Raw genomic sequence first — 27,720 nt, forward strand, 5'->3', positions numbered from 1 at the left:
AGAGTGCCTGCCTCGGGTACACGAGGCCCTAGGTTCGATTCCCCAGCACCACATATACAGAAAACGGCCAGAAGCGGCGCTGTGGCTCAAGTGGTAGAGTGCTAGCCTTGAGCGGGAAGAAGCCAGGGACAGTGCTCAGGCACTGAGTCCAAGGACCAGGACTGGCCCCCCCCCAAAAAAGAATACAAGGACCAACCATTAAAATAAATATTACCAACATCAAAGGTCCTGCTACTGAGGTTATTAACAATGTCAGCCAGGGGGACCAATTAAACAAAGAATCATATCATCCCATGCTTTCAGCTTATCAATGGATGCATGTATTCCCTGATGTCCAAATCTACTCGAGCAGTGAGAAGTTTATAGATGTCTCCAGATGACTGTCAGGCTGTCTTTGATCTTAACCCAAATGGGATGGGAGGGGATGTGGCAGCAGCAGGCAGCAGTGTCTCCCAGAGGCTCCAGTAGAATGTCACACCTTCTGCTGAGTTGCCTGCAACTTTCTGCATAGACTGGTTAAAGAAGTTTATTCTAAGGCCCGACTAGTGAAATCCCCTAATATCTTCCTGGTTGCCTTTTAGCAAATGTTTGTTAGACAATTTAGCTATTGCTTCAGAACCAAGCTTAGGGCATAAGGGAGGAGGCCTCCCAAACATTATTTCATAAGGTGTGATGCCCTTAAAGTATGGTGTAGGAGGGCCGTCCAGTTTTCGCCAGTCTCAAGGGCTAATTTGGTTAAGGTCTCTTTTCCTCTCTACCTGACCTGAACTTTGGGGATGATAGGCACAATGTAATTTCTAATTAATCCCCAATGATTTACCTAATAGTTGCATTACCTGGGTGATAAAAAGAGGGGCCATTGTCTGAGACTATGGCTACCGGGAGTCCAAACCTGGGAATTATCTCCTCTAGCAGCTTCTTCACTACTGTCTGTGCTGTTTCCCACTTGGTTCGGAAAGCTTCCGTCCATCCTGAAAAAGTGTCTACAAAAGCTAGCACCTTAGACAAATTGATTGGGTACTTTCTGGTGGCCCGGAGACCCCCCAAAAGAGCCTGGTGATAAACCTTTAGCCACTCCCTGCCTGCCAACGAATTCAGTGGGTAAGAGGATGTCTAGTGCCTGAGGCTTCTTTGGAGAAGGGAGGGTCGAAGTGGGAGTACAGCAGGAGGAGAAGGGGGCTCCCTACTTTATCCTGCCTCATCTTTTAAAGGGAGCTGATGGGCGAAGATCACTCATCTTCTGTAACTTCTTCAGGCTGGCTGAGGGGCGTTGACCTTACCTAGTAAGGAACCTATAACCTTAGTCTACTTTACTGAGAGGTGGCAGGATTAGATGTCTATTAGGAGCTTTACTCCAAACTGGAAATTACATTCAACATTTAACTTTTAACAACTATACAGACTTTTGGGGGCTACATCAGTGTAGCCTTTTAACATTTTAGTTTGCAAAAGCATTTTCCTGACTGGCTGGGGAAACAGATCTCTGACAACCTAACAATGCCTAAATTACCTTTGTAGGCCTCAGGTAGGTCTCGATAAGGACACAATCTCAGGTCCCCAAGTTTCCTTTCCTGAACAGATATGACAACTCAGAATTTTCACTGCCAGTTAGGGCTTTAAGCAGATGCAGGGGGTTGGGATTTTAAACTATCCCCCCTTTTGACAATCTTAGCTTTACTACCCACTATCAGAGATGACTGGCAAGTTCCTGCCCAGTAGACAGACATGGGTATTACAAAGGCATGCTTACAAACTATTCTTCTAGGACCTCCCAGCTCTGATTAACTTTTTAAGGGCCAAGCACACATGACTCTAGGATCTGACACCATCTCTGTCATCCAAGGAGTGGCTTACTGCCTCTGGATGCTCCATCACTTTTGTCCCAGGAGTGACTTTTCCATTCTGAGGTAAATGCACCTTTGGCATTTCTCTTGATCTGTCGCTGGACTTGGACTCAGGGCCTGAGTGCTGTCCCTTAGCTCTCCAGCCTCTCTCAAGGCTAGCACTCTGCCACTTTGAGCTCCACACAACTCTGTTCCCAGCACTATGCTGGCTGATTAGAGATGGAGACTCTCACAGGGACCTTTCTCTGCCTGGGCTGACTTCGAACTGCAGTTTTCAGATCAATGAGTCTTACAAAAGGCCACTTTATTCCAATTAAAGCAACAAGATGGTCCACACAGAAGTAGTTTTTAAGCATGATCTTACCTGGAACTTATTAAAGGCCAAAGTTACATTTGATAAACTTGTAAGAATCATCTGTCTTTTACTGTAGGCCTACCTGGAAACTGTTATAAAACCTGCAAGGCAAACTGGAATAGCAGTTTAAACAATCATTTGGGCAGCCTTAATTATTTTTGTTCAATTTAAAACAAACATTTAGGACAACTTTATTTTTAAATCTCAAATCTAGAAATCCATTCCTGATTTTTTTAAAGCCTAACATTAACCTCTATTTTAACAATTACACTTTAGCTTTCATTTGTATTTGAAGAACTCTGAAATCTAGAGGCACTAGTCAGTCCATTGCCTCAGGGTGGCCCGTTTAAAAAGGGCCATTTTTTTTTCTGCAGTCTGAGTTACTGCCTAGAACACCTCTGAACTCAAATGACAGTTTTCCCTTAATGTAAGAATTACAAGTACCAGAATTACAAACACAATAATCTAGACTTAGCATCTTTGTACCTTTTTTAAAGATACATCCAAATTGCAACAAAGCCTAGAAATCAAATTACATTGTACAGATAAACTTTTAACTCTCTTTTGAAAACTTTAAAAAAAAATTAAAAACCTCCCAAGGGGCAATTTTAGATTTCAATAGCATCATCACATCACCTATTTTACCATCAGATTTTTTTTTTTTTGGCCAGTCCTGGGCCTTGAACTCAGGGCCTGAGCACTGTCCCTGGCTTCCTTTTGCTCAAGGCTAGCACTCTGCCACTTGAGCCACAGCGCCACTTCTGGCCGTTTTCTGTATATGTGGTACTGGGGAATTGAACCCAGGGCCTCATATATACAAGGCAAGCTCTCTTGCCACTAGGCCATATCCCCAGCCCCTACCATCAGATTTTTATGTCCACCTGTAAGGAAAAGATACAGGACAAAGAAAAGCCTCCATTTACCCTTCCTATTCCTTGGGGCTTGATGAATTGCCTCTGTGCCAGCTTACTCTTTTTTCACCATGTGTGGACTCCCCCTAGGGCCTATCCCACCACATGGACTGGCTAAGCTGCACCTTTGCCAGATCACCTCTCACTCCTAAGGATAGGCACACAGGCTGGTCCTAAGTTTTTCTGTCATTTTTTTCTCCCCATCTTTAACTGAGCAACCCAAGCAATTTTTAACAGTGATAAACAAACATTAATACCAAAATTTCTGACATTTAGCCCCGAATTTTAGCAGTAGAGGAAAATAAATTTTATATTTCTAATGTCTTTTGCTAAACAAAATTACTTGATTACAGTGTAAATACCCTTATGCATTAAGATACCAGATTTTTTTAAAACAAAGCACAATGGTAAGTTTATTAATTTTAGGAAAAGAAAATGACAGATGACTTGTTATCTCTAATGGATAAGTTTTGCTGCTTCCTTACCTCCAGAGCATTTGGCATTCTTCATCAACTGGTACATAAAAGAATAGAAAAATAACAGATTGTCATATTGTCTTTCATATTTCTCTTTTAATACATCCATGTGGTAGTCCACTAGAAAGTAATAAATGGCTTCAATTGTGGAGAGGAAAGTGTCTGGCTTCCCTTTCTGATGGCACCAAAAGCAAGTTTTTCTGGTTTTCAGTTCAACTTGTAACAACCCTTGTAGTCGCTCATCAGTGAATATTTTGTTTGTCTGGTTCCAGGTACTGTCTATGAAGATAATTTTTTTCAGTGTTGCGCCTCTGCTCTTGTTCAGCTCACAGCTCTCTTGCTCTTCAGTTTTCTTGCATTTAAAAGACTGCTTATCAGGGTCATCATTTCTGCCTCTAGCTTTACTTTGAATTCGTAATTTTGTAGATGAAAAGAAATATCTTGTATTGATATAGACTCAGGTCCAGGAAAACCAAGTGCCACTTGATGGTCTTCATATTCTGGAATACAAGGGCATGGGTATATATTTACAAACTCAGGTGCTAAGAGCTTTGCATGTATAGCTGTACTTTTTCCATCTGTTTCATTTGGATGTTTAATAATGTCAGTCGTCAGTGGTAGCTTCACAAGTGGAATTTGTTCAGTAGGTACGTTTTCAACTGGGACGTAATACGTGTAAGCAGTAGAACATCCGGGAACCACCACATTGGAGATACTTTGACCTCCCACTTTGCTGAGCTTTCTGAAGAACTTCTTGAGATGCTAAGCACAAGTTTTGAAGGGGCTCTGTGGACAGTTTGGGGTCTACAACTTTTGAATTCTTTTCTTCACTTTCTTTAGGATATACAGATTGAGAGACATTCTTTCTTCAAACCAAAGTTTAACAGCTAGTCCTTTATAAACCCCAAATTGAGGACTGCTTGGGGTCACGGTGGCTGTTGCCGAGTCAACACTGTGTCCCTGGCCGGCCAGCCCACTTTTCACTGGCGTAGTTTCAGCTCCCTGGCCGGTCAGTTCACTTTATGCTTTCCCAATAAATCCACCTTTTTGTTTGAGACTGTCTCTGAGTGGTGGACTCTTGGTGGGACAGGGACTCCCCTCCCTCAAACCTGGTAACAGTTCTAACCCCATAACATTGGTTCCCTGACCAGGAAGAGTCCTTAACCACCACCTTTTTTGGAGGGTGTAATGGAGTCACCCCCCCAAATGGAGGGGATTCCTGGTTCCTCCTAGAGTCCACCACACAGACTCCAGCAAAAAGATGATAAAAGGATGGATTTACTGGGGAAGTAAAAAGTGAACCACGGGGCCAGGGTTGCAGCCTAGACTCGGGAGCTGAAACTGTGACCCCAGATTTTTTTTTAAAACTGCAAATTAAAGAATCCTTGGATATCTTTTAATTGTGTGTGTGTTGTTTTTTTTTTTTTTAAAAAAAACTATGCACTAATTCTTTAAAACATTTGGTAAGGCCCAAATCTGATGACCTTTGAGTTAAAACTTAAATTCACCCATTTTTACATTGTACTGACAGTTTTAATCTTGAACATGTTCACACTTACACATGCACACACATACACAGGTAAAAGATCTTAAAGCGTGCAAAATAAATATCGGCCATACATTTTCCAGTGGCAAGAGGTATTTATGCCAATCTTACTCTTGCAATAACCATCCAAGATTTAAGACAAAACTTTTAACAAATGACTTTAGCATTTTCCAGCCTCATTTATCAGGGCTTGTTCGTTTTAGCAAGACATTTTAGCACACTAAATACTTTTCTGCTGAAGATAGCTGGAAAGGGGGGTTCCCTGAACTAGGTAGGACTCAGCCCACCCAGTACTTGACTCTAGTCTCAGCCCAATTTTGACTACAGCATTTTACAGATCAGTTGACCTTTAAATACCTTCAGTTGGAAGAAAATGGTTACTTGAAGCTGATTCCTCTTCCCCTTGGTCCTCCAGATTTTGGGGGACCTGGGGAGGCTGTTTGGAACTCTATACCGGCAGAGGCCGTGTGTCCCATGTCTTTCTTGGAAGCTGTTCCTAGGGGGTAGAAAGGGCCTTAACCAGGAAACCGGGGATTCCACCAAATCTTGACAGACCAGGATGTAGAACAAAAGGTGATTAGTTTCCCCCTTTTTTTACTTCTATATTTAAGGCAAGTGCCCGACTTTTCACGTTCTTAAAATTGTCCATCAGAAGAGAAGGAGGAGTTGTCTGAGTCTGTCCATCAGAAGAGAAAGAAGAGTTGTCTGAATCTGTCCCATCTTATCATGAGTTTCAGAAAAGTAAATACAAACAGCCAAAAACAAACACCAAAGAGACACACAAAAAGACACAAAGAAGATTCCTCACGAAACAGATTCCTTCCGCTCAGAGGAGGAAGAACAAACAGAATGGAGAACGTAGGCCTTACGCCACTGCGCGGGAGCTGAATGCTTGGTTCCTAATTATACAGAGTGAGGAAGGAACTTTACTGAGAAGGGGGCCTGGAATGTCTTCCGAGACCCCCAGTTGATGACCCACCTGTGTGTCCACTTAAGTCTTATGCCAACCTTACAGAATATTACTGATTTGGGCGCCACAACAGACAAGACAAGACAAACTCACTGATGGGTGCCAGACTCTCCAGTTCGGGTGTCCTGGGGTCTTGGAGGATCCCGGATGAGTCCCCCAAGCTGTTATGCCTACATTTCCGGTCCCTAAAGACCACCAAGGAGCCGATACTGATGCAAACGCAGGAGAGTCTTTATTGCAAGCTCGAGCCTGGACTCCCAACTGTCACTGACACAGCGGATCTGGATTGAGAGTCCCGACCCTCAGATAGGCAGGGTTTTAATTGTGATTACAACAGGGGCAAGGTATTTCCAATGTGGCAGATACTTGATTGGATGGCATTTAGCAAGCAAGTCTTGTCCTATTTCTATTGGCTATTTACCCTTACAGTTATCTATTTTGGCTTTGATATCGGGAACTGATATCAGGAATTGACAACAGGTGGTCACATAGCACTGAGGCAGGGTGTTAGTGCAGGGGGTAGAGCAAGTCACAAATGGGTTAAGCAAGCCATTTACAGAAGCAGAATATTGCAGTCAGGCTTACCTAGTACCAACTTTATTTTAACAATTGTGACCATGTTTCCCCATTACCACTAAGCAAGCTTGAGCGGGCTAAAACAATCCAGTACTCAATCATAAGTAAACCAGCCCAACAGTTATCATGGCATTTCTACTACTATTATGGTTATTTCTATAGTCTATGACTATGATCATTTTTTACTGTCTGTTACCATGGTTGTTACCCAGGTATAGAGGTGAACAAGTGCTCCCTACATTTTTAAATGTCAAACTATAAGAAAGTAGTTTCACGGGTTGGGGTGCAGCCCTCTATCATGGAGTCATCACCAAGGTTTAGAAGCTGTTATAATTTTAACACTAAAACCTATATTTAATTACTCCAGTTTTCAGGTCAGCCCTAACATCCCCACTACTGTCTCTTTAGCTCACTCTCCTGGCCACTTTTGGGAATTATTTGGGGGTATTTTTAAAGTATATGAAAGCTTGGGTCTCACTCGGTAAGGTCTGATTGCATTCCTTGGTTTGTGCCCCTGGTAACTGTAGAAGATCTTGAGAATCAGTTCCAGTTTGTCCTTTTATGTCACGTTGAGATCATTTTATCAGAGCTCTGGAAGCCAGCTTGGAATGACTGACTTGAGTTTAACCCAGCTCCCCTACAACCGGCCCGGGTCCCACCCCGTTTAGGCCCCGCCCCATTTAGGCTCCGCCCACCACGCCCCGTCCCGCTCTGGTCCATGGAGAGCCGGGAAAGCCCCGCCCAGTCCGTGCTCCTGGAGCCCGTCCCCTTCGTCCCGTTGTGCGCCTGCGCGACGCTGGGCCTGGCGCGCAGTTTGAATTTCCCCTGGCCCCTGGATTTCTGGAGTCTCTGCAGCTTGCCCCTCAGCCTCCCGTGGGGTCCTTTGTTCCTGGATTGCACGAAGTTGAGGATCTGGACCTCAGAAGCAGCCAGAAGCATCGTTTGTCAGGTTGGGGGCCGCAGGATCGCGGCGCTGGGCTGGGCCGCAGCAGACTTCACCCGCCCCGGGACCAGGAACTGAGTTTTCCCCTCTCTAGCATCTTTTCCCCTCTAGCATTTCTGCCAGCCACAAACCGAAGCCTTACCCCTTCGAAAAATGCTTTCTTAGGCCCTTTTCTTTAATATACTTATGTACTTTGCGATTTAAAAGGAAGCACTAATGCACTGAATGGTAATTTTTGTCTTCCTGGATCTTTAAGCAAAGGAGCCAGAATAACCCCCTGTACCCTGGTTTTTTGATCTGTCGGCTGCAGACGCTCTAAGCCGTGTCAGTACTGTGCCTTGGTTAGCAACTGGACTTTGTACAATTGAAAGAAATTGGTCTTGAGGTTTCCTTTCAAGGAAATGTAATTTACTCGAGGTTTTACTCTTGGATTTTGAAGATGAGAAGTCTGTGTGATTCCCCCTTTCTCCTGTCTGCTTAGTCTACCCTCCCTTTTTTCCTTTCCTTTTTTTTTTTTTTTTTTACAAATGTGTTTACATTTTTTGTTCAGACAACCGATAAGATGGCCTCAGATCTGGAACAACTGTGCTTTCATGTTAATGAAAAGATCAGCAATATTAAAAGAACTCTGTCGTTAAGACATCTTGGTAAGTAAGACAGGTTTATTGACTTTCTGTATACAGAAGCCCTTTGATTATTATTCTACTTTGAGTGGTATCTTAGAAAGATAGTTTTAGATTTTACTTTTCTTTTTTCTTTTTTTGCTAGTCCTGGGGCTTGGACTCGGGGTCTGAGCACTGTCACTGGCTTCATTTTGCTCAAGGCTGTTCCCAGCCCCTGAATAATTATTTTTGTTTGTTTTGTTTTGTTTTTTGGCCAGTCCTGGGTTTGGACTCAGGGCCTGAGCACTGTCCCTGGCTTGTTTTTGCTCAAGGCTAGCACTCTGCCACTTGAGCCACAGTGCCACTTCTGGCCATTTTCTGTATATGTGGTGCTGGAATTGAACCTAGGACCTCCTGTATAGGAGGCGAGCACTCTTGCCACTAGGCCATATCCCCAGCCCTGAATAATAATAATAATTATTTTTTTTTGGCCAGTCCTGGGCTTTGGACTCAGGGTCTGCGCACTGTCCCTGGCTTCTTCCCGCTCAAGGCTAGCACTCTGCCACTTGAGCCACAGCGCCGCTTCTGCCGTTTTCTGTATATGTGGTGCTGGGGAATCGAACCTAGGGCCTCGTGTACCCGAGGCAGGCACTCTTGCCACTAGGCTATATCCCCAGCCCCTGAATAATTATTTTTAAAGCATTCAACTCTTGAATATTACACTGGATGATAAGCTGATATTTTGTCAGCTTTATTCACTTAGATTTTTCTGAAGCATATAAAATAGTAGTGAGATTTGAAGGTTTTGTGACATCCATGGCTCTAGAACTAAATGGATATTCTAAAATGCAAGAGGGAAAACCTGAAGTGGTAAAGGTCAAAATGAAAAGTTCAAAGGAACAGCTGATCCATGTCAAGCCTAGAGTGTCTTATGAAGGATATATTCCCCTCCCAGTCCAGGAGAATTTGATTTTTTGCTTGGAAGACTGAGTTGGCCTTTGCTGTTGTTTGGATTATGAATTGATGGTTTAAAAGCATCTTTTTTGTCCTAAAATATAAAATTATGTTGGAGATGTCTTTTTGAATTACACATACCTTCCCAAGGATTTGATATTCTCAGGTCTTCTTAGAGAACTTCTAGTAAAGAACCTTCATTCATTTTATGGTGTATAGCTCACTTACTCTATAAAAAATAAAAGCCAGGGGCTGGGAATGTGGCTTAGGGGTAGAGTGCTTGCCTTGCATGCATGAAGCCCTGGGTTCGATTCCTCAGCACCACATAAACAGAAAAAGCCTGAAGTGGCGCTGTGGCTCAAGTGGTAGAGTGCTAGCCTTAAGCAAAAAAAAAAAAAAAAAAAAAAAGTCAGGGATGGTGGTCAGGCCCTGAGTTCAAGCCCCACAACTGGCAATAAATAAATAAATAAAGAAAGAAAGAAAGAAAGAAAGAAAGCCAAAGAAACTGTGGGCCCAGTTTAATAAGTCTCATTTCATACCTGAGGAAACAAAGTCAAATGGCTTGACAGGGTCCCCAGCTCTTGAGTACTCAGGCAGGACATCAGTTTCTGAGTCTTGATTCCCAGAACGGTACCATTTCTACTTCTAAGGTACTTTCACTGAGAAAACAACAACAAGCTAGAAGGACTTTCAGATTTTGATAATTAATCTTATTTAGATTATCATTCTGAGACCATGTTTATTCTTGAATAAACAAATGTTTTGACAGTGTATAAAACTACATTCAGCCAGGCATCAGTGGCTTGTAATCCTACCTACTCAGAAGACTGAGATCTAAGGATCATGGTTCAAAGCCAGCCCTGGGCAGGAAAGTCCAGGAGACTCTTTTCTCCAATTAGCCACCAAAAGCCAGAAGTGGAACTATGGCTCAAGTGATAGAGTGCTGTCTTTGAGCTTAAAAGTTCAGAATACTTTGTTTTTATTCCCTTAGCCCGTTTAATAGAATCTTATATTTGCCAACCACTTTGGCTGCGATCTCTTTACCAAAGGACTAACATCAAAAGTGTCAATTGAGATAGTGCTAGCCTCAAACTGCTCTTCCAGATCTGTCTCCTGAATCTCCGGAGTGAGATTACAGGCATATAAAAACACCCTGCTGGTCTGATTAGGAGTTTCAAGTAGTGTTAATAGTGTACATATGATGGTATAAATTTGAATCCCAAATCTGTTGTCCTTTGTTTTGAAGACTCAGTGCTTTAAATCTTGTCCCCATTCGTATATCCAGTTGCTGAGGCTGACAGCTACCTTCTCAGCATTCCTCTTTACCCACTGGACCAGGATGCTGCAGCATTTGTTCACACGAGCTACCTGGTCTGTGTGCCCTCTTATATTGTAATTCCTTAAGACTTACCTTTTTCTCAGGAATGCTCAGCCAGGCAGATATACAGGTGTTTATTTAGTCTTCCTGGGTGTTCCATTACAATGGAGGGATTTTCCAGAAACAAAAGCCTCAGGGAATACTTGATATTTGCCTTTCATCCTCCTCTTCCAAACTACTTAGAAATAGGCCTAGATTATCAATGGAAACAGATCCTAGGGCAGAAATAACAGTCTTTTCTCCACCCAAGCTATTTCTTTTTTTTTTTTTTTGGCCAGTCCTGGGCCTTGGACTCAGGGCCTGAGCACTGTCCCTGGCTTCTTCCCGCTCAAGGCTAGCACTCCGCCACTTGAGCCACAGCGGCGCCGCTTCTGGCCGTTTTCTGTATATGTGGTGCTGGGGAATCGAACGTAGGGCCTCGTGTATCCGAGGCAGGCACTCTTGCCACTAGGCTATATCCCCAGCCCCACCCAAGCTATTTCTAAATCATGGCTGGCTGCTCTGTGTGTTCACATGGGTGCTTTTATGTTCTTATTTTGATATATATATATATATATATATATTTATTTTCCACTTTAATTTTGTATATTATAGGCCAAGAACCTGCCTCAAACACCTTATTAAATAAAATAGGAGATGAGATTGTTGTAGTAAATGAACTACTCAATAAATTTGAATTGGAAATTCAGTATCTGGAACAAACCAACGCATCCCTCAAGGTAATGCTTTTCAAATGAAGAAACAAAGTAAAAACAGAGCAATAAACACAAACTCCCTGATCACCAGGTAACTTGTAAGGATTCTTTTAAGTTTATAATGTTCTTAGCATTGTAACTTAATGGGGTAGTGTCATTTGTGTTTATGTCCATTGTGAAGAATCTAAAACTCTGCTCTGTTTCTTTCTTCATGCTGGTGGCCAGTGAATGTGAGCTTCACTAAAAAGGAGGGTTTCTAATGATGCTTGTTAGGTTTGTTTTAAATCAGGCATGCCTGGGGAGGGTGATACGGGGAGAACGCCAGATTGACTTGAGGGGATATAGAGTCCTTAGGTTCTGTTGAAAACCCTTGCCACTTGAAGGAAGCTCCTTCATCTATTGGGGGCTCAGGAAACTTATTTTAAAGTAATGCTGGACTACTAGCTTTTTATTTCTGCATCCCCCCCCTTTTTTTTTAAGAAAACGTAGTAGTACAGGTATTCTTCAATAAAGAAAATTTGAATCTTATATGCACATTTTGTTCTGAATTCAACCTCTGATTGACTTCAGCTAATACAGGTGCTTATGTACTTTCTAACGAGAACATACTTAGTTTGCACCATAATTATCTCATGCTGTTGTGGAAATGAACAAGGTTGCCTCCCTGGTCTCATTCAGCCTTGTAAGCCTTAAAATCTGGAAGGATTTTGCATAGGAATGGACTTAATTATGCCTATCCTACTATTAGGCAGCATGCAATTGAATGTTAGTTAGTGTTTTTTTTTTTTCTTTTTGGATAATGTTAGGTAGGTATCATGTCACTTTACCTATGCCCTTAAACCTTTTTTACTTTAGTCATTTTTCAGACAGAGTCTTGCATTTTTGCCCACAGCTGGCCTCAGACAGTAATTCTCTGACCTATGGCCTCCTACATAGCTGGGATTACAAGTACATACCACCACACTATGGTGGTTGAGGTGGACTCTTGCTCACTTTGCCTGATTTTTGATACTGAACAATAGTCCTTCTGATCTCTCTCTCCCAAGTAGTTGTGAGCCACCATACCTGACTCTCATTTTAGTAGATACCATGTCATAAATTTGAGACAGAATCTAGTATTAGTATTTCAGTTCTAACCTGTCCAAGAACACCCAGGGATAGGCATAACCTTAGAGACTATTCAACTGAGAATTACAGGCGATTTGGAATTTCTACTTCCATTATGCTTTGGAGCCAGATGAAAGAATCCAAAGGTATAGAATACATACATTGTTAAAATTTGCATAATTTTATTGTCTCAAGTTCTAGTGGAGATTAAATAAAATCATTTTTAAAAAGAAAGGAATAAAAACCCCAAACCACCTAACACCACCCAGAAAAAACTCAGTTATGATCAAGTAGATTTTCATCACATTGGTGTTGTACGAATGTCATCCTGGAAACCATGCTAAGCAGAACCTGATGCTTGTCACTTGAATGGGCATTATCTCTGGTACCTTCTACACAGGGAATGTGTGCTCAATCAACAGGAACAGTTTACCAGAATGAGAAACATCCATCTTTCATCTTTTTCTTAGTTGCTTCCCAAGGTGAACATTATTTGGGAAAGACTTAAAACTCAATCCTGCCTCTCAGTTGTAATGTGATTAGAGTGATTGTTCTCTGAAAAAAACAAAAGTCCATAGAGAGAAATAGATCACCATCCCAAACCAGCCCTAGAAGCCCAAAGCTTTTTTCCTTTGGGGGTGTTGAGGATTGAACACACAGCCTCTTGGAGGCAAGACAAGCACTTTATCTTTGAGTCCCAAAGCCTCTCCTTCCTTCCTTCCTCCTTCCCTCCTTCCCTTCTTTCCTCCCTATCTCCCTTCCTTCACTCCTTCCATTATTCTCCTTCCCCCTCCTCTTTTTCTTTCTCCTTCTCCCTCTTTCCTTCTCCTTCCCTCCCTCCCCTCCTATTTTTCTCTTCTCTCTCTACTCTTTTGTCTCTTCTTTTCTCTTGTCTCTCCCCCAACCTCTCATTTTTTGATGCAAGTACTGGAGCTTGACCTCAGGGCCAGGGCACTCTTCTTAGCTTTTTCCACTCAACGCTCATGCTCTACCATTTGTGCCACACCTCCTCTTCTGGGGATTTTTCTGCTCCAGCTGGCTTTGCACCACAATGATCAGATCTCAACCTCTTGAGTAGCTAAGATTACAGGTGTGAGCCACGGGCAGCTCTTCCCTTTTAGCACATTCAGTGCTTTTCCACTTCACTCTGTAGTCTCAGCACTCCCATTCGCTGTGATTGTGGTTCTCACTCCTTCCTGTCTTTGGAATGTCTTACACCAGACAGAAAAGAAGCTTGTTGGGCTGGGGATATGGCCTAGTGGCAAGAGTGCCTGCCTCATATACATGAGGCCCAGGGTTCAATTCCCCAGCACCACATATACAGAAAATGGCCAGAGGTGGCGCTGTGGCTCAAGTGGCAGAGTGCTAGCCTTGAGCAAAAAGAAGCCAGGGACAGTGCTCAGGCCCTGAGTCCAAGGCCCAGGACTGGCCAAAAAAAAAGGAAAGAAAGAAAAGAAGCTTGTTCATTAGTTGCCCCACCCCCACCCCTTTTAATTCTAGGAGCTCTGTGACTCTCTTGAAGAAGATTATAAAGATGTAGAACATCTCAAAGAAAACATCCCTGCCCATCTGCCTCAAGTGAAAGTAACCCAGAGCTTGTAAGTTACTGGTAACTGTTTTCAATATCTGGATTTATAAACCTATGAAAACACCCCAGAGAGAGGCATTTCCTCTGTCAGTGTACTAGGAGAGAGAGAGAGAGAGAGAGAGAGAGAGAGAGAGAGAGAGAGAGAGAGAAAGAGAGAGAGAGAGAGAGAGAAAGTGTGTGTACACCTCCATATTGGGGCTATAAAATTATAATAGGATGACTCCTGAATTTAAGATACATTGTCAGAAAGATTCCTAGTATGCTTCTTAATTCTCACAATTGCTGTATATGTATCTCCATCTCTGTTCTGTAGGGCTAGTAAATCAAATCTTAACTCAGAAGAACCAGTCAAAGCCGATGAACCGGCACCCGCAAAGAAGCCCCCCAAAGAACAAAAAAATATTAAAGAAATGTTATTTATAACTACGGATGAGTTCAATGGTGTTCCTGCGTAAGTAGTAAAGATAAATGACAGTGTTCCAAATTTTAATAATCAATATGTGGCTGTTTAAATCATAAGGGCTTGTTTGTATGTTGTGTTCTGATACTAATCTTATCTGAAATAGTTTTACATTATCCTGTAAAAAGGCAGGAAACTTGTTGCTGAGTGTTTAAATGATATTGTTGGGGTGTTTTTTTTTCCAAAAATTTTAATTTCCTTTTCAAATTGAGGCTATTGATGTTATGGGAGTTCTTTGTACAGAGTTCTTATTTCCCACATGCACTGTATTTTCTCATTAACTCTCAGGCTAGATTAGAGATAAGGTGCAAATCAGACATTATATAAATTACTAAACTTAAGAGTTTTTCTTCCCAAGTTACCACAACCTGAAAAAGACTGCATTTTATTATTGAAACTTTTGCAAATAACTTTCTTTTGGTAGTTCAAATATCTTTTTGTTGTTGTTATTTTGGTGTAAAACCTGCTTTCAAAGAGATCTAGAGACGGGTCATTTGTTGCTTAGGTTGGTGATATATTGCTCCAGACATCTCAATTCTGTAGGTTTAAGACAATTGAATGTGAGAATTAGAAAGTGTGTGTGTGTGTGTGTGTGTGTGTGTGTGTGTGTGTGTGTGTTGTGGGGTTTGTGTGTCTTGAGGTTACCTGTGTAGATTTGAGCTCTGTCCTAAGTACTGTCATTGAGGAGAATACAGAAATGAATAAATAAGGCATTTCTTGAGGGCTGGGGATATGGCCTAATGGCAAGAGTGCTTGCCTCGTATACATGAAGTCCAGGGTTCAATTCCCCAGCACCATATATACAGAAAACGGCCAGAAGTGGCGCTGTGGCTCAAGCGGCAGAGTGCTAGCATTGAGTGCAAAAAAAAAAAAAAAAAAAAAAAAAAAAAAGAAGCCAGGGATAGTGCTCAGGCCCCAGGACTGGCAAAAAAACCAAAACCAAAAACCCACAAAAAAAACCCCCAAAAAACCAAAAGGCATTTCTTGGATGGAGTGTGCCTTTGCCTTTTGTTTTTTGGTTTTGTTTTTTGCCATTCCAAGGGCTTGAACTCAGGGCCTGGACAATCTCCCTGAGCTTCTTTATTTGCAAGGCTAGTGCTCTACCACTTGAGCCACAGCACCACTTCCAGCGTTTTCTGAGTAGTTTATTGGAGTTAAGAGTCTCAGGGACTTTCCTGCCCCAGGCTGGCTCGGAACAGCAGTCCTCAGATCTCAGCCTCCTGAGTAGCTAGGATTGCAGGTGTGCGCTGCCAGAGCCCAGCTTTGGCTTTTTGGAGCTGTGGCTCAAGTGGTAAAACACTAGCTTTGAGCAAAAGAAGCTCAGGAACAGCGCCCAGGCCCTGAGCCCCAGGAATGGCGCACACACACACTGAACAAAATAGAATTTAGGCTGTCTTATTGCTACGAAAGATGATGTAGTGATATTTCTTCTAGAGAATTCTTTTTTTTTTTCCCCTTTGGGATAGGATCCCAGGAAGAGTCCGTGGGGCACAGGGCATGATTATTTCTCTCTTTAGGAAATAGTTCATGCTCCTGCAGTATTGTAGAGAAGAGTTTCACTGTGTCCTGTGTACACTTTCTCCCATGTAGCCCCAGGCCGCCTCTGATCTTTTCCCTGCCATTTCCAGAAGGTCCAATCTCTGGTTCATACTAACCCTTTCTGACAAGCTTCTTTTGTGCCACAAGATTCCTCTACTCTCTCCTAACATCATGATTGTGCATTTCTTTTTAGCATCAGCGATCATCCCATTGTTGGATGTATCACATCTTATTTGTCCCTTCACCCACTGATGGATATCCTGGTTACTTCCAGATGGGGGCCAGTTACGAATAAAGGCACTATAAACATTCATGCCATAGGCTTTGTGTACACATAGTTTTTTTTTTTTTTTTGAATTTTTTTTTTTTTTATTAATTGGACATAAATTTTTTTACAAGGTGATGTGCAAAGAGGGTGAGGGTGCAGTTACATAGTAGGGCAGTGTGTACATTTCTTATGATATCTTACAACCTGTTTTTCTATCCCTTGTCTAGGTCAGGTTGACATATATGCAATATACAATGTATCAAGAACATATACAGTATTCACAGACTTGGTCTCTACTGTCTCTCCGTCTCCCTTTGTTAACAGTCATATATCAGGGAGATCATGCCCCTTTGTTTTCTGTGTTCTAGGCTTGTCTCACTCAACATTATTTGTTCGAGTTCTGACCATTTCCCTGCAAATAACAATATTTCACCATTCCTAATCGCTATGTAGTATTCCATTGTGTATAGGTACCATATTTTTTGGATCCATTCGTCTGTGGAGGGGCATCTGGGTTGTTTCCATATTTTAGCTATTGTGAATTGTGCCGCGATAAACATGGTAGTACAAATGCCTTTTTGATATCTTGGATTTTGCTGTTTAGGATAGATGCCTAGGAGTGGTATGGCTGGGTCATAGGGTAGGTCTATATTGAGCTTTTTGAGAAACCTCCATACTGTTCTCCAAAGTGGTTGTACTAATTTGCACTCCCACCAACAATGGAGAAGGGTTCCTCTTTCCCCACAGCCCCTCCAGCATTTGTTGTTTCCTGAGTTCAGAGTATAGGCCATTCTAACTGGGGTGAGGTGGTATCTCAGGGTTGTTTTTATTTGCATTTCCTTTACTAGCAGGGATGTTGAGCATTTCCTCATATGTTTCTTTGCCATTTTTATATCTTCTCTTGTGAAGTCTCTCTTTAGCTCTTTTGCCCATTTCCTAATAGGTTTATTGGGCTTGGAGGGGCTTAGTTTTTTGAGTTCTCTGTAGATGACCGATATCAGGCCTTTGTCTGTTGATGTGCTGGTAAATATCCTTTCCCATATCGTTGGCTGTCTTTCTATTTTGGTGGCTATGTCCTTAGCTGTGCAGAAACTTTTTAATTTGTAGTAGTCCCATTTGTCGAGTCTTTCTCCTATTTGTTGTGCCCCTGGGACTCTATTCAGGAAGTTCCTTCCTGTGCCTATAAGTTCTAGTGTCTTTCCTACTCTGTCCTTCAGTAGTTTCAAGGATTCAGGTCTGATGTTGAGGTCCTTGATCCATTTTGAGTTGATCTTGGTGCATGGTGATAGGCTTGGGTCTACTTTGAGTTTTCTGCATATGGCTGCCCAGTTCTCCCAGCACCAGTAGTTGAAGAGGCTATGTTTATTCCATTGTATATCTTTAGCTCCTTTGTCGAATATCAGTTGGCTGTAAGAGTGCGGTTTTATTTCTGGGTCTTCAGTTCTAATCCATTGGTCTTCCGATCTGTTTTTATACCAATACCATGCTGTTTTTGTTATGATGGCCTTGTAGTAGATCTTGAAGTCAGGTATTGTGATACCTCCAGCATTGCTTTTTTTGCCTAGAATTGCTTTGGCTATTCTAGGTTTTTTGCTGTTCCATATGAATTTATGGATTGGTTTCTCTATTTCAGTGAAGAATGTGGCTGGGATTTTGATAGGTATTGCATTGAATTTGTATAACAATTTGGGCAATATGGCCATTTTCACTATATTGATTCTGCCTACCCATGAGCATGGGAGGTCTTTCCATCTCCTTGTGTCTTCTTTGATTTCCCTTATTAGATTTTTGTAGTTTTCATTGAATAGGTCCGTCACGTCCTTGGTTAAGTTGATCCCTAGGTACTTTATTCTTTTTTTGGCTACTGTAAATGGAATTGTTTCCATAATTTCCTTTTCTGTTTGTCTATTGCTGGTGTACAGAAAAGCTGCTGACTTTTGTGGGTTGATTTTGTATCCTGCTACTTTGCCAAATTGGTTTATTAGGTGTAGGAGTTTGGGTACTGAGGTTTTTGGGTCCTTCAGATACAGGATCATGTCGTCTGCGAATAGGGATAACTTGATTTCTTCCTTGCCGATGTGGATCCCTTTGATGTCCTCCTCTTGCCTTATTGCTATGGCTAGGGATTCCAGCACTATGTTGAACAGAAGTGGGGAGAGTGGGCATCCTTGTCTTGTTCCTGATTTTAGGGGGAATGACTTAAGTTTCTCTCCATTTAATATGATATTAGCAGTTGGTCTGTTGTATATGGCTTTTATTGTTTTGAGGAATGTTCCATCTATTCCTGTTCTCTCCAAAGCTTTTAATAGGTATGGATGTTGTATTTTGTCAAAGGCTTTTTGGGCATCGACTGAGATAACAATGTGATTCTTGATTTTAGTTCTGTTTATGTGGTGAATTACGTTGATTGATTTACGGATGTTGAACCATCCTTGTGACTGAGGGATGAAGCCTACTTGGTCATGATGTATGATATTCTTGATCACTTTCTGGATCCTATTAGCTAATATTTTATTGAGGAGCTTTGCATCTGTGTTCATTAGTGATATTGGTCTGTAGTTCTCTTTTTTTGTTGTGTCTTTGCCTGGTTTGGGAATTAGTATGATATTAGCTTCATAGAATGAGTTTGGGATTTCTCCCTCCATTTCTATTTCGCGGAAGAGTTTGAGGAGTATTGGAGTTAGCTCCTCACTAAAGGTTTTGTAGAATTCGTTGGTGAATCCATCTGGGCCTGGGCTTTTCTTAGTAGGGAGGTTCTTGATTACCTCCTGTATCTCACCGTAAGTTATTGGTTTATTTAGCTGATTTATTTCTTCTTGGTTCAGTTTGGGCAGTTTGTACTTCTCTAAGAATTGATCCATTTCTATAGAATTATTGTTTTTTGCTGAGTAGAGGTTTTGGAAATAGCTCCTTATGATTGTTTGAATATCGTGTGTACTTGTTGTAATTTTTCCTGTGGAGTCCCTGATTTTACGAATATGAGTCTCTTCTCTTCTTTTTTTTGTAAGTCTTGCAAGGGGTCTGTCAATTTTGTTTATTTTCTCAAAGAACCAGCTTTTAGTCTTATTTATTTGTTGAATGGTCTTTCTATTTTCAATCAGATTTATCTCTTCTTTAATCTTTGTGATCTCTCCCCTCCTAGTCGTTTTAGATTCTGTCATTTCTTGTTTCTCCAGTTGTTTTAGTTTCATCGTGAGGGTATTCACCTGCTCTGCTTCCATTCTTTTAATGTGGGTGCTGAGTGCAATGATCTTGCCCCTCAGTACTGCCTTAGCTGTGTCCCATAGGTTTCTTTGTGATGTGTTTTCTTTGTCATTGTGGCTTATGAATTCGTTGATTTCATCTTTAATTTGATCTGTGGCCCAAGTGTTGGATAGCAGCGTGGGGTTTAGCCTCCAAGAGTGTGTATAGGCTCTGTGGTATCCTTTGTTGTTGAGGGTTACCTTTAATCCACTGTGATCAGATATAATACATGGGATGACGTCAATACTTTTGTATTTGCTGAGGTTCTTTGTGTGGGCTATGACGTGGTCTATTTTGGAATATGTTCCATGGGCTGCTGAAAAGAAGGTGTATTGGGTCTCTGTGGGGTGAAAGGTTCTATATAGGTCTGTTAGGTCCATTTGGGAAATGGTGTTATTTAGGTCCTCAGCTCCCTTACTAATCCTCTGGGTGTTGGATCTGTCTCTTGGAGAGAGAGGAGTATTAAAGTCACCCACTATGATTGTGTTTGCGTCTATCTTGCTCTGTAATTCTTTGAGAATTTGCTTGACATATGTCGGGCCTCTTTTGTTTGGTGAGTATACATTTATCACCGTGATTTCTTGATTCTGTATTTTTCCTTGTATTAATATGTAGTGTCCTTCTTTGTCTTTTTGAGTGGACTTTAAAGAGAAGTCAAGCTTGTCTGAGATCAGGATGGCTACACCTGCCGTTTTGGTGGATGCATTTGCTTGGTAGATCTTGCTCCATCCTTTCACTCGAAGCCTGTTTTTGTCCCTTGCTGTAAGGTGGGTCTCTTGTAGACAGCAGATGTCAACTTTTTGTTTGCGAATCCATTCTGCCAGTCTGCTCCTCTTTATCGGGGAGTTTAAACCATTTATATTTAAAGAGATCAAGGATAAGGGTGTTTTTTCTCCTTCCATTTTCTTGGTGGACTGTTTTTTCTTCTTTTTTTTTTTTTTTTTTTTTCTTCTTGTCTTTAGTGAGCTTGTGTTTCTGCTGGACTTTGGCTATTGAAGTTTCTTTCTGGTTCTGTCTGTGTGTCTTTTACGATCTCTGTTGGATGGGGTTCCCCTCTTAATATTCGCTGTAGGGCTGGTTTTTTATTCACATACTCCTTTAGCTCCTCTTTGGTGTGGAAAGATCTGGTTCTCCCTTCGAATGTGAACTCCAATTTCGCTGGATATTTGATCCGAGGTTGTAAATTGTTATTCTGGAGTACTTGGATGGTGTTCTTCCACTCGCTTCGAGCCTGGTAAGTTTGTGTGGATAAGTCGGATGTTATTCGAATCCTCTTCCCATTGAAAAAAGTTTCCTTCTTCGCTTTGGCTGAATTCAGAATTTGCTCTTTAATCTTGAGGTCTGTAGTCTTGAATATTATGTGCCTTGGGGTGGCTTTCCTGGGGTCTGGCCTGCCAGGTGTCCTATAGGCTTCGGTTACCTGGATGGGGTCCCCTGTGAGATTGGGGAAGTTTTCTGCAATAACTTTATTGAGAACATGATTAAGCCCTCTGCTCTGGTATTCGGCTCCTTCTTCTATTCCAATTATGCGCAGATTATATCTCTTGTCTTTGTCCATTAGTTCCTGGATTAGTCTTCCCTGAAGCTTCACCTTTTCTTGGAGTGTGGTCATTTTCTGGTTGTTGTCATCTGCTTCATCGTCCAGGCGAGAGATTCTGGATTCCATATGGTCTACTCTTTGTGTCATGGTTTCAATTGCGGAGTTTATGGATGTCAGAGAGCTATTTATGGTTGTCATATCAGCTCTGATCGTGGAGATTTCTTCCTTTAAAGAGTTGTATTTTAAATCTATTTTTTCATGCATTTCAATTCTTAGGATGTGGAGATTTTCTTTAAAGGCAGCTTGCATTGTATCCATTTTTGCTTCCATTTCTTTAAAGCAGGTTTGCATTGTATCCAGTTTTGCTTCCATTTCTTTCTTGGCTTCCTGGGTGTCCTTCCAGATTTCCGCTCTAAATTCCTGGAATTGTTTTCTGATTTAATTTCTGACGCTTTCGATCATTCCTGTTAACATGGCCTCATTTGCTTTTTTAGTCTCCATCTCCTCTTCAGTCGTGCTGCTTTTTGGAGCTGGCGAGTTGGCTTGCCCTTTGATGAACTGAGTTATGTTTCTTTGTGATTTGCGCATCTGGAGATCTGGATGGCTTCTCAGGTTTGGTTTGTAGCTCCTCCCTCCCTCCTGTGTAGACGTGTCTACGGCAGCAGGTGCTGTCGCTGTGTCCCCGCCCACCAGTGCAGGGTACGCCTACCAGAGCGGGCGCTGTCGCCGGGGTCCCCGCCCTCCTGTGCGCTGTGCGTCCAGTGCAACAGGCACTTCGGCGGGATATGCCTCCCAGAGCAAGTCCTGGGTTGTTGGGTTGTGCTTGCGCCCTCCCACGAGTCCGTTGGGGGGGGGGGGTACGTGTGGGGCCCAGTGGGATCGACTGTCCGGGTGTGGCTTGGCACCTTCAGACCTCACCTCCGCTGTGAGGAGGGGGGACGTGATCAGGCTCAAGTGACCCTGCTGGGCTGGTATTGCCCCCCAGCGCCTGTGGTTTTAGTTGTAAGAGTCTGCGAGGTCCAGGCGCCTCAGGTGGGGTTTGCACAACCGGCCGTCCCCGGCCCCTGTTGGGAAGGGGGCGGGGCCGGTTCTGCCAGTTCAGGAACCTGTGGGGCCTTGGGGCTGCTCCGCCCTTGCCCTGCTAAACTGACTTCCCAGCGCCTGATGGGAGTTTCCCCGCCTGATTTGTGGGTTCTTTGTTCCCTCAGGGGTGGGGGAGGGGGGAGGGAGGGCACTCACTTTTGCTGCTTTGTGTGTGTGTCCCGCGCAGCCGTTGGCCCTCCAGGGGTTGGCGAAGTGTCGTGGTGGCTTCCCCGGTTCCCTCTATCTGCCGCGCTGGGTTCCCTTGTCCAAACCCGGTGTGGACCCGAACTTCTCGTCGCTGCCGGTGTGTCTTGGTCCGCACCCTGCCTTGTGTCCGTGGGGTCTCCCCCTATATGAATTCTGCGCTCCTGGCAGCCTGTCTGCCGATCGCCGGGTTCCCCTTTCCCAGCCTGACCCTGTTTGGGCCAGGGTCGGCTGGAGGGGGGAGGGTGCCCCGGTGAGTCTCCGGCTCCGTGTAGGTTTTCGGTTCTTCTTTTTTGCTCCTTTTTGTTTTCCTGCGTTTCTCCACTGCTTCTGGCTGCTGGTTTTGCTGGGTTCTTGATGTGGTGTTGGGTGTTGGGGTTCCCAGCTCACTATGCCGTTGGAGCGAGTCGGGGTGCCTCTCTATTCTATCGGCGCCATCTTTCTTCTTCCTACACATAGTTTTTAGCCCTGTTAGGTAAATGCAGCATGATTGCTCAGTTGTATGTTGGTACTATTGAACATGTTTCCATATGCTGATCTGACATCTGTAAACCTGCTGTGGTGAGTATTTCTCAGGTCTATAACTTACTTTTTATTTATTTATTTATTTATTTATTTATTTATTTGGCCAGTCCTGGGCCTTACTCAGGGCCTGAGCACGGTCCCTGGATTCTTCCTGCTCAAGGCTAGTCTGCCACCTGAGCCACAGCGCCCCTTCTGGCCGTTTTCCATATATGTGGTGCTAGGGAATCGAACCCAGAGCTTCATGTGTAGGAGGCAAGCACTCTTGCCACTAGGCCATATTCCCAGCCCCCATAACTTACTTTTTAAACTGGGTTATTTCCTTATGACTTTTGAAGAGTTCTTTGCATATCTTTCAGAAAAGTGATAGGACTTATATACTTTCTTTTTTTTTTTTTGAATTTCCAGTCCTGGGGCTTGGAGCACTGTCCCTGGCTTCTTTTTGCTCAAGGCTAGCACTCTGCCATTTGAGCCACAGTGCCAACTCTGGCCGTTTTCTACATATGTAGTGCTGGGGAATTGAACCCAGGGCTTCATGTATACGAGGCAAACACTCTTGCCACTAGGCCATATCCCCAGCCCCTTATATACTTTCTTGACATGTTAATTTTTCTTTTTTTCTGCATACATCTAAAAAGAAAAAAAAAATTTTAGTGCCAGTCTTCGGGCTTGAATGCAGGGCCTGGGTGCTCTCCCTGCGCCTTTTTGTTCAATGTTAGCACTCTACCACTTGAGCTACAGCCCTTCTTCTGGCTTTTTGGTGATTGATTGGAGATAAAAGTCTCATGGACTTTCCTGCCCTGCTTTGAACCTCAATCCTCAGATCTTAGACTCCTGAGTAGCTACGATTATAGGCGTGAGCCACTGGCACCCGGTTAATTAAAAATTTTTTTAACCGATTTATATCTTACAGGTATACAATCCATTTGAATTAGAATTTGAGAGCTTCTTTGAAGTTGTAACGTTAATGCTGTGTGGGTGAAAGTAGATGAATGCCTCCAGATAGAAACAATAAATGATAAGTTACCATCTTTAGTTACGATTTCAGCTGTTAAGACATGTCTGGTCTGTTTGGAAGTTGATATAAAATTATTATTTACAAAAGAGCATGTTGATGCTTTTACATTGTTATCACACTTAACTTTTTTCAAAGAAAATAATATGGTTTAAAAAATAACTACATACTTTCTTTTAAATAGGTACATGAAATCTCGCTTAACCTATTGTCAAATTAATGATGTTATTAAAGAAATCAACAAGGCTGTGGTTAGTAAATACAAGATTGTCCATCAACCAAAAGCATCTCTGAATTCTGTAAACAGAAATCTCTATCACCGATTTATTAGTGAAGAAACAAAGGATACCAAAGGTAAAATGATAGCATATGTTTGTGTGCATTTGCCAGCAATTTTGGAGGATAACTAGCATGCGGACCGTATTTTTCTAATTCTGGAAAATCCTAAATCTAGGGTTAATTCTCAACCAGAGACATTTTTCCCACTGAGGACATTCTGTCACACATGGAGACATTTTTGGTGGCTACAGTTGGGGCAGGAGTTGCTCTTGGCCTCTGGTGAGTGGGGCCCAGAGGTGCTGCTAAAACATCCTAGAGTACACAGGCAGATCAGCACCCAAAACGTTTCATGCTCAGGCTGAGAAAAGCAATGGGAGAGTGTTGTGGAACTCTACCGGTGTGTGTAGAACTTGAACAGTAATAATAATAGCTGGTCGTGTTTATATAGTACTATATAAATGCTATATAAACTATACAGTGGGCTCCCTCATGTGCCCAGAGCTTTTGTCCTTCTCAACATGCTGATCCCATTTTGCAGAGTAGGCACAAAGAGCTCAACTTAGCCAAGATTCTCCAGTGAAGTGGTAGATCTGCCAGGGTTTCCATTCTGCTAATTGCTCCCGCATCGTGCCCCTGGAAAAGGGAATTGTTCAAGAGATATCAGTAGGTAGCTAGGGATCTGTTCTAATAAGATGAACTGCAACTTCAGTTGTTACAGTCTGTTATTTTCGCAAGAACACAGTTTCTCAGGTTGATTGGATAATGACAGTAAGAAGAATTGATCTAGGCTGGGTACAGTGGTATATGCCTATAATCTCAAATCACTCAAGACGAGGAGATCTGAATGATCATGGCTTAAGGCCAGCTCAGCTCAGAAAGTAAGTGAAACCCTATTTGAACCAACAGGCCAGGCACAGTCTTTATGCCTGTCATCCCAGCTCAGGTCCCAGGCCAGTTGTAGGCAAAGAAATTAAGACATCTGAAAAGTAACTAAAAAGTGAGAATGAAACTTGAGGCATGGCTTTAAGTGGTAGAACACCTTCCTTAATGTGCTCAAGGTTTGAGTTAAACTCTCTCCCTCCCCAAAATAATTATTAAAGCTATTCATACTCACAATCCAATGCTCTAAAGATGTATCTTCAGAGCCGGAGGCATGACTCAACAGTAGAATGCCCTCCTAGCAAGCCTGACTCCCTGAGTTCAAGCCCCAGCTTGACGAAAGATTCATCTTCAAAGTTGGCCACATAAAAGCTAGCACTAACATCTTTATTTTCAGGTCATTATTTTATAGTGGAAGAGGACATCAAGGAGTTCACGACTTTGAAAGCCGACAAGAGGTTTTATATGATCCTGAATATTCTGCGACACTGCCGGAGGCTGTCAGAGGTCCGAGGGGGTGGACTTACCCGTTACGTCATAGCATGAGGGTTTGCGAGCTACCAACCCAAGCAACCTTAGGATGTAGAGGCTAGTGCTGTCAGTTCCTCACATATCACTTATTTTAGTCTGTTTATTTCCTATGCTGTTTCTTATAGCAATCTTTTTAGATATAGCAAATATAATCAGATTTCACTGCCTTCCGGCATTTACCATCTAAGCCTCTGAACTAGGCAAGCACACTGTGGAACTAAGAAGTGCGCATGTCTAGTTTTGTGTTTTGTGACATGGATGTATGTGTGAGATTGGAAGGGAAAGGTCAAGCAGATGAGGCCATGGGTAGCCAGTCCTGGAATTCCAGCTCCTTAGTGTCTACTTCCATCATTTCAGTCTGCAGGCAGATTTTCTAGAAGTGATCTGGAGGCGATATATGCATCTGCTTCTTGGACCTCCCATACATCCTCAGGGAGCATTCCTGAAATGCATACTGTGTAATGAAAGTGCAATGGAAATTTACCGAGATGCTGTGCTATTGTGATTGAATAAATGTGTACAGTTGCTCTTGGTCCTTACATCTTTACTCTTAAAATTGCTTAGTGTCCTAAGCAATGGTTTGCATTTTTTTGTTCTGTTTGGTCTTTGACTCTGCTTCCTGGCATAGAGCTCTTAAATCCCTTCGAATTTCCTGCTAATAGGACCGTATTTTATTCGAATGTGGTGATTCTTGCTAGACCTCTGGATTGCTTCGGGGAGCTGCTGATGCAAGCCATGACTAAACGGTTCCAACTCTTATCATCCCCTCCCTGCCCAATCTCTCAGGGAGGGGAGAGGAGCTGGAGATCAAATTAATCCATCCTGCTGACACGATGAATCCATACAAAACCTTAAACTATGGAGTTTGGAGAGCTTCCTGGTGGACAAGCACATTGATGTCCCAGGAGGGTGTTTTTCCCCAACTATGAGGACAGAAGCTGAAAGGAAGTGTCTGGACCTTCCCTTTCTTCATATCACCTGTACTGTTGCAATAGCCCTTAAAATAAAGTAGTAAACTGAAGCCAAATGTTATCCTGTGTTCTCAGTCACCTGAGCATTTCCATAACAGTGGGGATATTGGAATTCCAATTTGCAGCCAAGTCTGACAAGTGTAATCTGGGTCACCCACTAGTTGTGATTGGTGTTTGAGCCCTTCACCTGTGGGGTCTCTGCTAATTCCAGGTATTGTGGGACCCACAATTGGTGCCAAGAGTCGGAGATTTGGTTGCTACAGGGGAAAGGCCCACACATTGGCTGTCAGAGATATAATGTGAAGAAGAAAACAGCTTTTCCTAGTAAGATGAAAATGATCAAACATGTGAGCCAGGTTGATTGGGGTCATGGAAGAATGGGTGATGGGATTGTAAGAATGGAGCCTTGTGCCTCTTCTGCACCTGAGGAGACTGTCGGGTCTATTTATAGCTGTTAGCTGCTTGGCAGTCTCAGTCTGGTAGCAGAGAGAAAAATGTCTTCCCACCTCCCGGAACCTGGTTAACCCCATTAAAACTGTGGTGGCCACAGTATATTATGAACCCACACATACTTATTATCTTTTCTCCTTCATTTAAATGCAGAAAAGTTTATTTTAATTTTATTTTTTGGTAGTCCTTGAACCACTGACTTCGTTTTTTGGTGGGGATTGAACTCAAAGCCTTGTGCTTGCTAAGCAGGTGCTCTACCACCTGAGCTATGCTTCTCACCTTTTTCCATTGGTTGTTTTCCAGGTGAAGTCTCGATTTATGTCCAGGCTACTCTGGGCTGCGATCCGCCTATTTGCTTCTCCTTATTGCTGGGATGAGGGGCGCTTGGCACTGTACCCGGCCATTGTGCTTCCCTCATAACTAAGGTGACAGGCTCCTGTTACCTCACCCCTGGAGTTTAGAGATTGAGAACTTTTCTCTGGGCTGGCCTCAAAACCATAATCCCTGATTTCTGCTTCCTAAGTAGCTAGGACTACACAGGCTTGAGTCAGTGAACTCAACAAATGCAGTTCAGGTATTTTGGGTTTGTTTTGGTCAGTCATGGGATTTGAACTTGGCCCGGGTGCTGGTCCCTGAGTTCATCACCTTAACGCTCTACCATGTTGAGCCACAGCGCCCCTTCTGGTTTTCTGGTAGTTAATTGGAGATAAGAGTTTCATGGACTGGGCTGGGGATATAGCCTAGTGGCAAGAGTGCCTGCCTCGGATACACGAGGCCCTAGGTTCGATTCC

General features: G+C 42.8%; 2 protein-coding genes across 2 annotated transcripts; one reads left to right on the top strand and one right to left on the bottom strand.

Moving 5' to 3' along the window:
- Nucleotides 1-3,566: 3,566 nt before the first annotated feature.
- Nucleotides 3,567-7,617, bottom strand: LOC125363937 (tRNA-uridine aminocarboxypropyltransferase 1-like). Its single transcript, XM_048363273.1, is given in 5 exon segments — nt 3,567-4,001; nt 4,004-4,264; nt 4,266-4,452; nt 5,514-5,628; nt 7,374-7,617. Coding segments are annotated over 5 exon segments (1,242 nt in total).
- Nucleotides 7,583-26,491, top strand: Ska1 (spindle and kinetochore associated complex subunit 1). The gene is made up of 7 exons (XM_048363418.1): nt 7,583-7,627; nt 8,172-8,268; nt 11,150-11,274; nt 13,858-13,955; nt 14,259-14,396; nt 24,004-24,173; nt 25,375-26,491. The coding sequence occupies exons 2-7, from the start codon at nt 8,184-8,186 to the stop codon at nt 25,521-25,523; spliced, it is 765 nt and encodes a 254-aa protein (XP_048219375.1). The 5' UTR covers nt 7,583-7,627; nt 8,172-8,183; the 3' UTR covers nt 25,524-26,491.
- Nucleotides 26,492-27,720: the final 1,229 nt, after the last annotated feature.

Source organism: Perognathus longimembris, chromosome 15, assembly GCF_023159225.1.
Source record: "Perognathus longimembris pacificus isolate PPM17 chromosome 15, ASM2315922v1, whole genome shotgun sequence".
NCBI classification, from domain to species: domain Eukaryota; kingdom Metazoa; phylum Chordata; class Mammalia; order Rodentia; family Heteromyidae; genus Perognathus; species Perognathus longimembris.

Coding starts and splice junctions, on each gene's coding strand:
- Ska1 (XM_048363418.1), top strand. CDS start 8,184: ATGGCCTCAGATCTGGAACAACTGTGCTTTCATGTTAATGAAAAGATC. Junction 8,269..11,149: donor TCTGTCGTTAAGACATCTTG/GTAAGTAAGACA, acceptor TGTATATTATAG/GCCAAGAACCTGCCTCAAAC. Junction 13,956..14,258: donor GTGAAAGTAACCCAGAGCTT/GTAAGTTACTGG, acceptor TCTGTTCTGTAG/GGCTAGTAAATCAAATCTTA.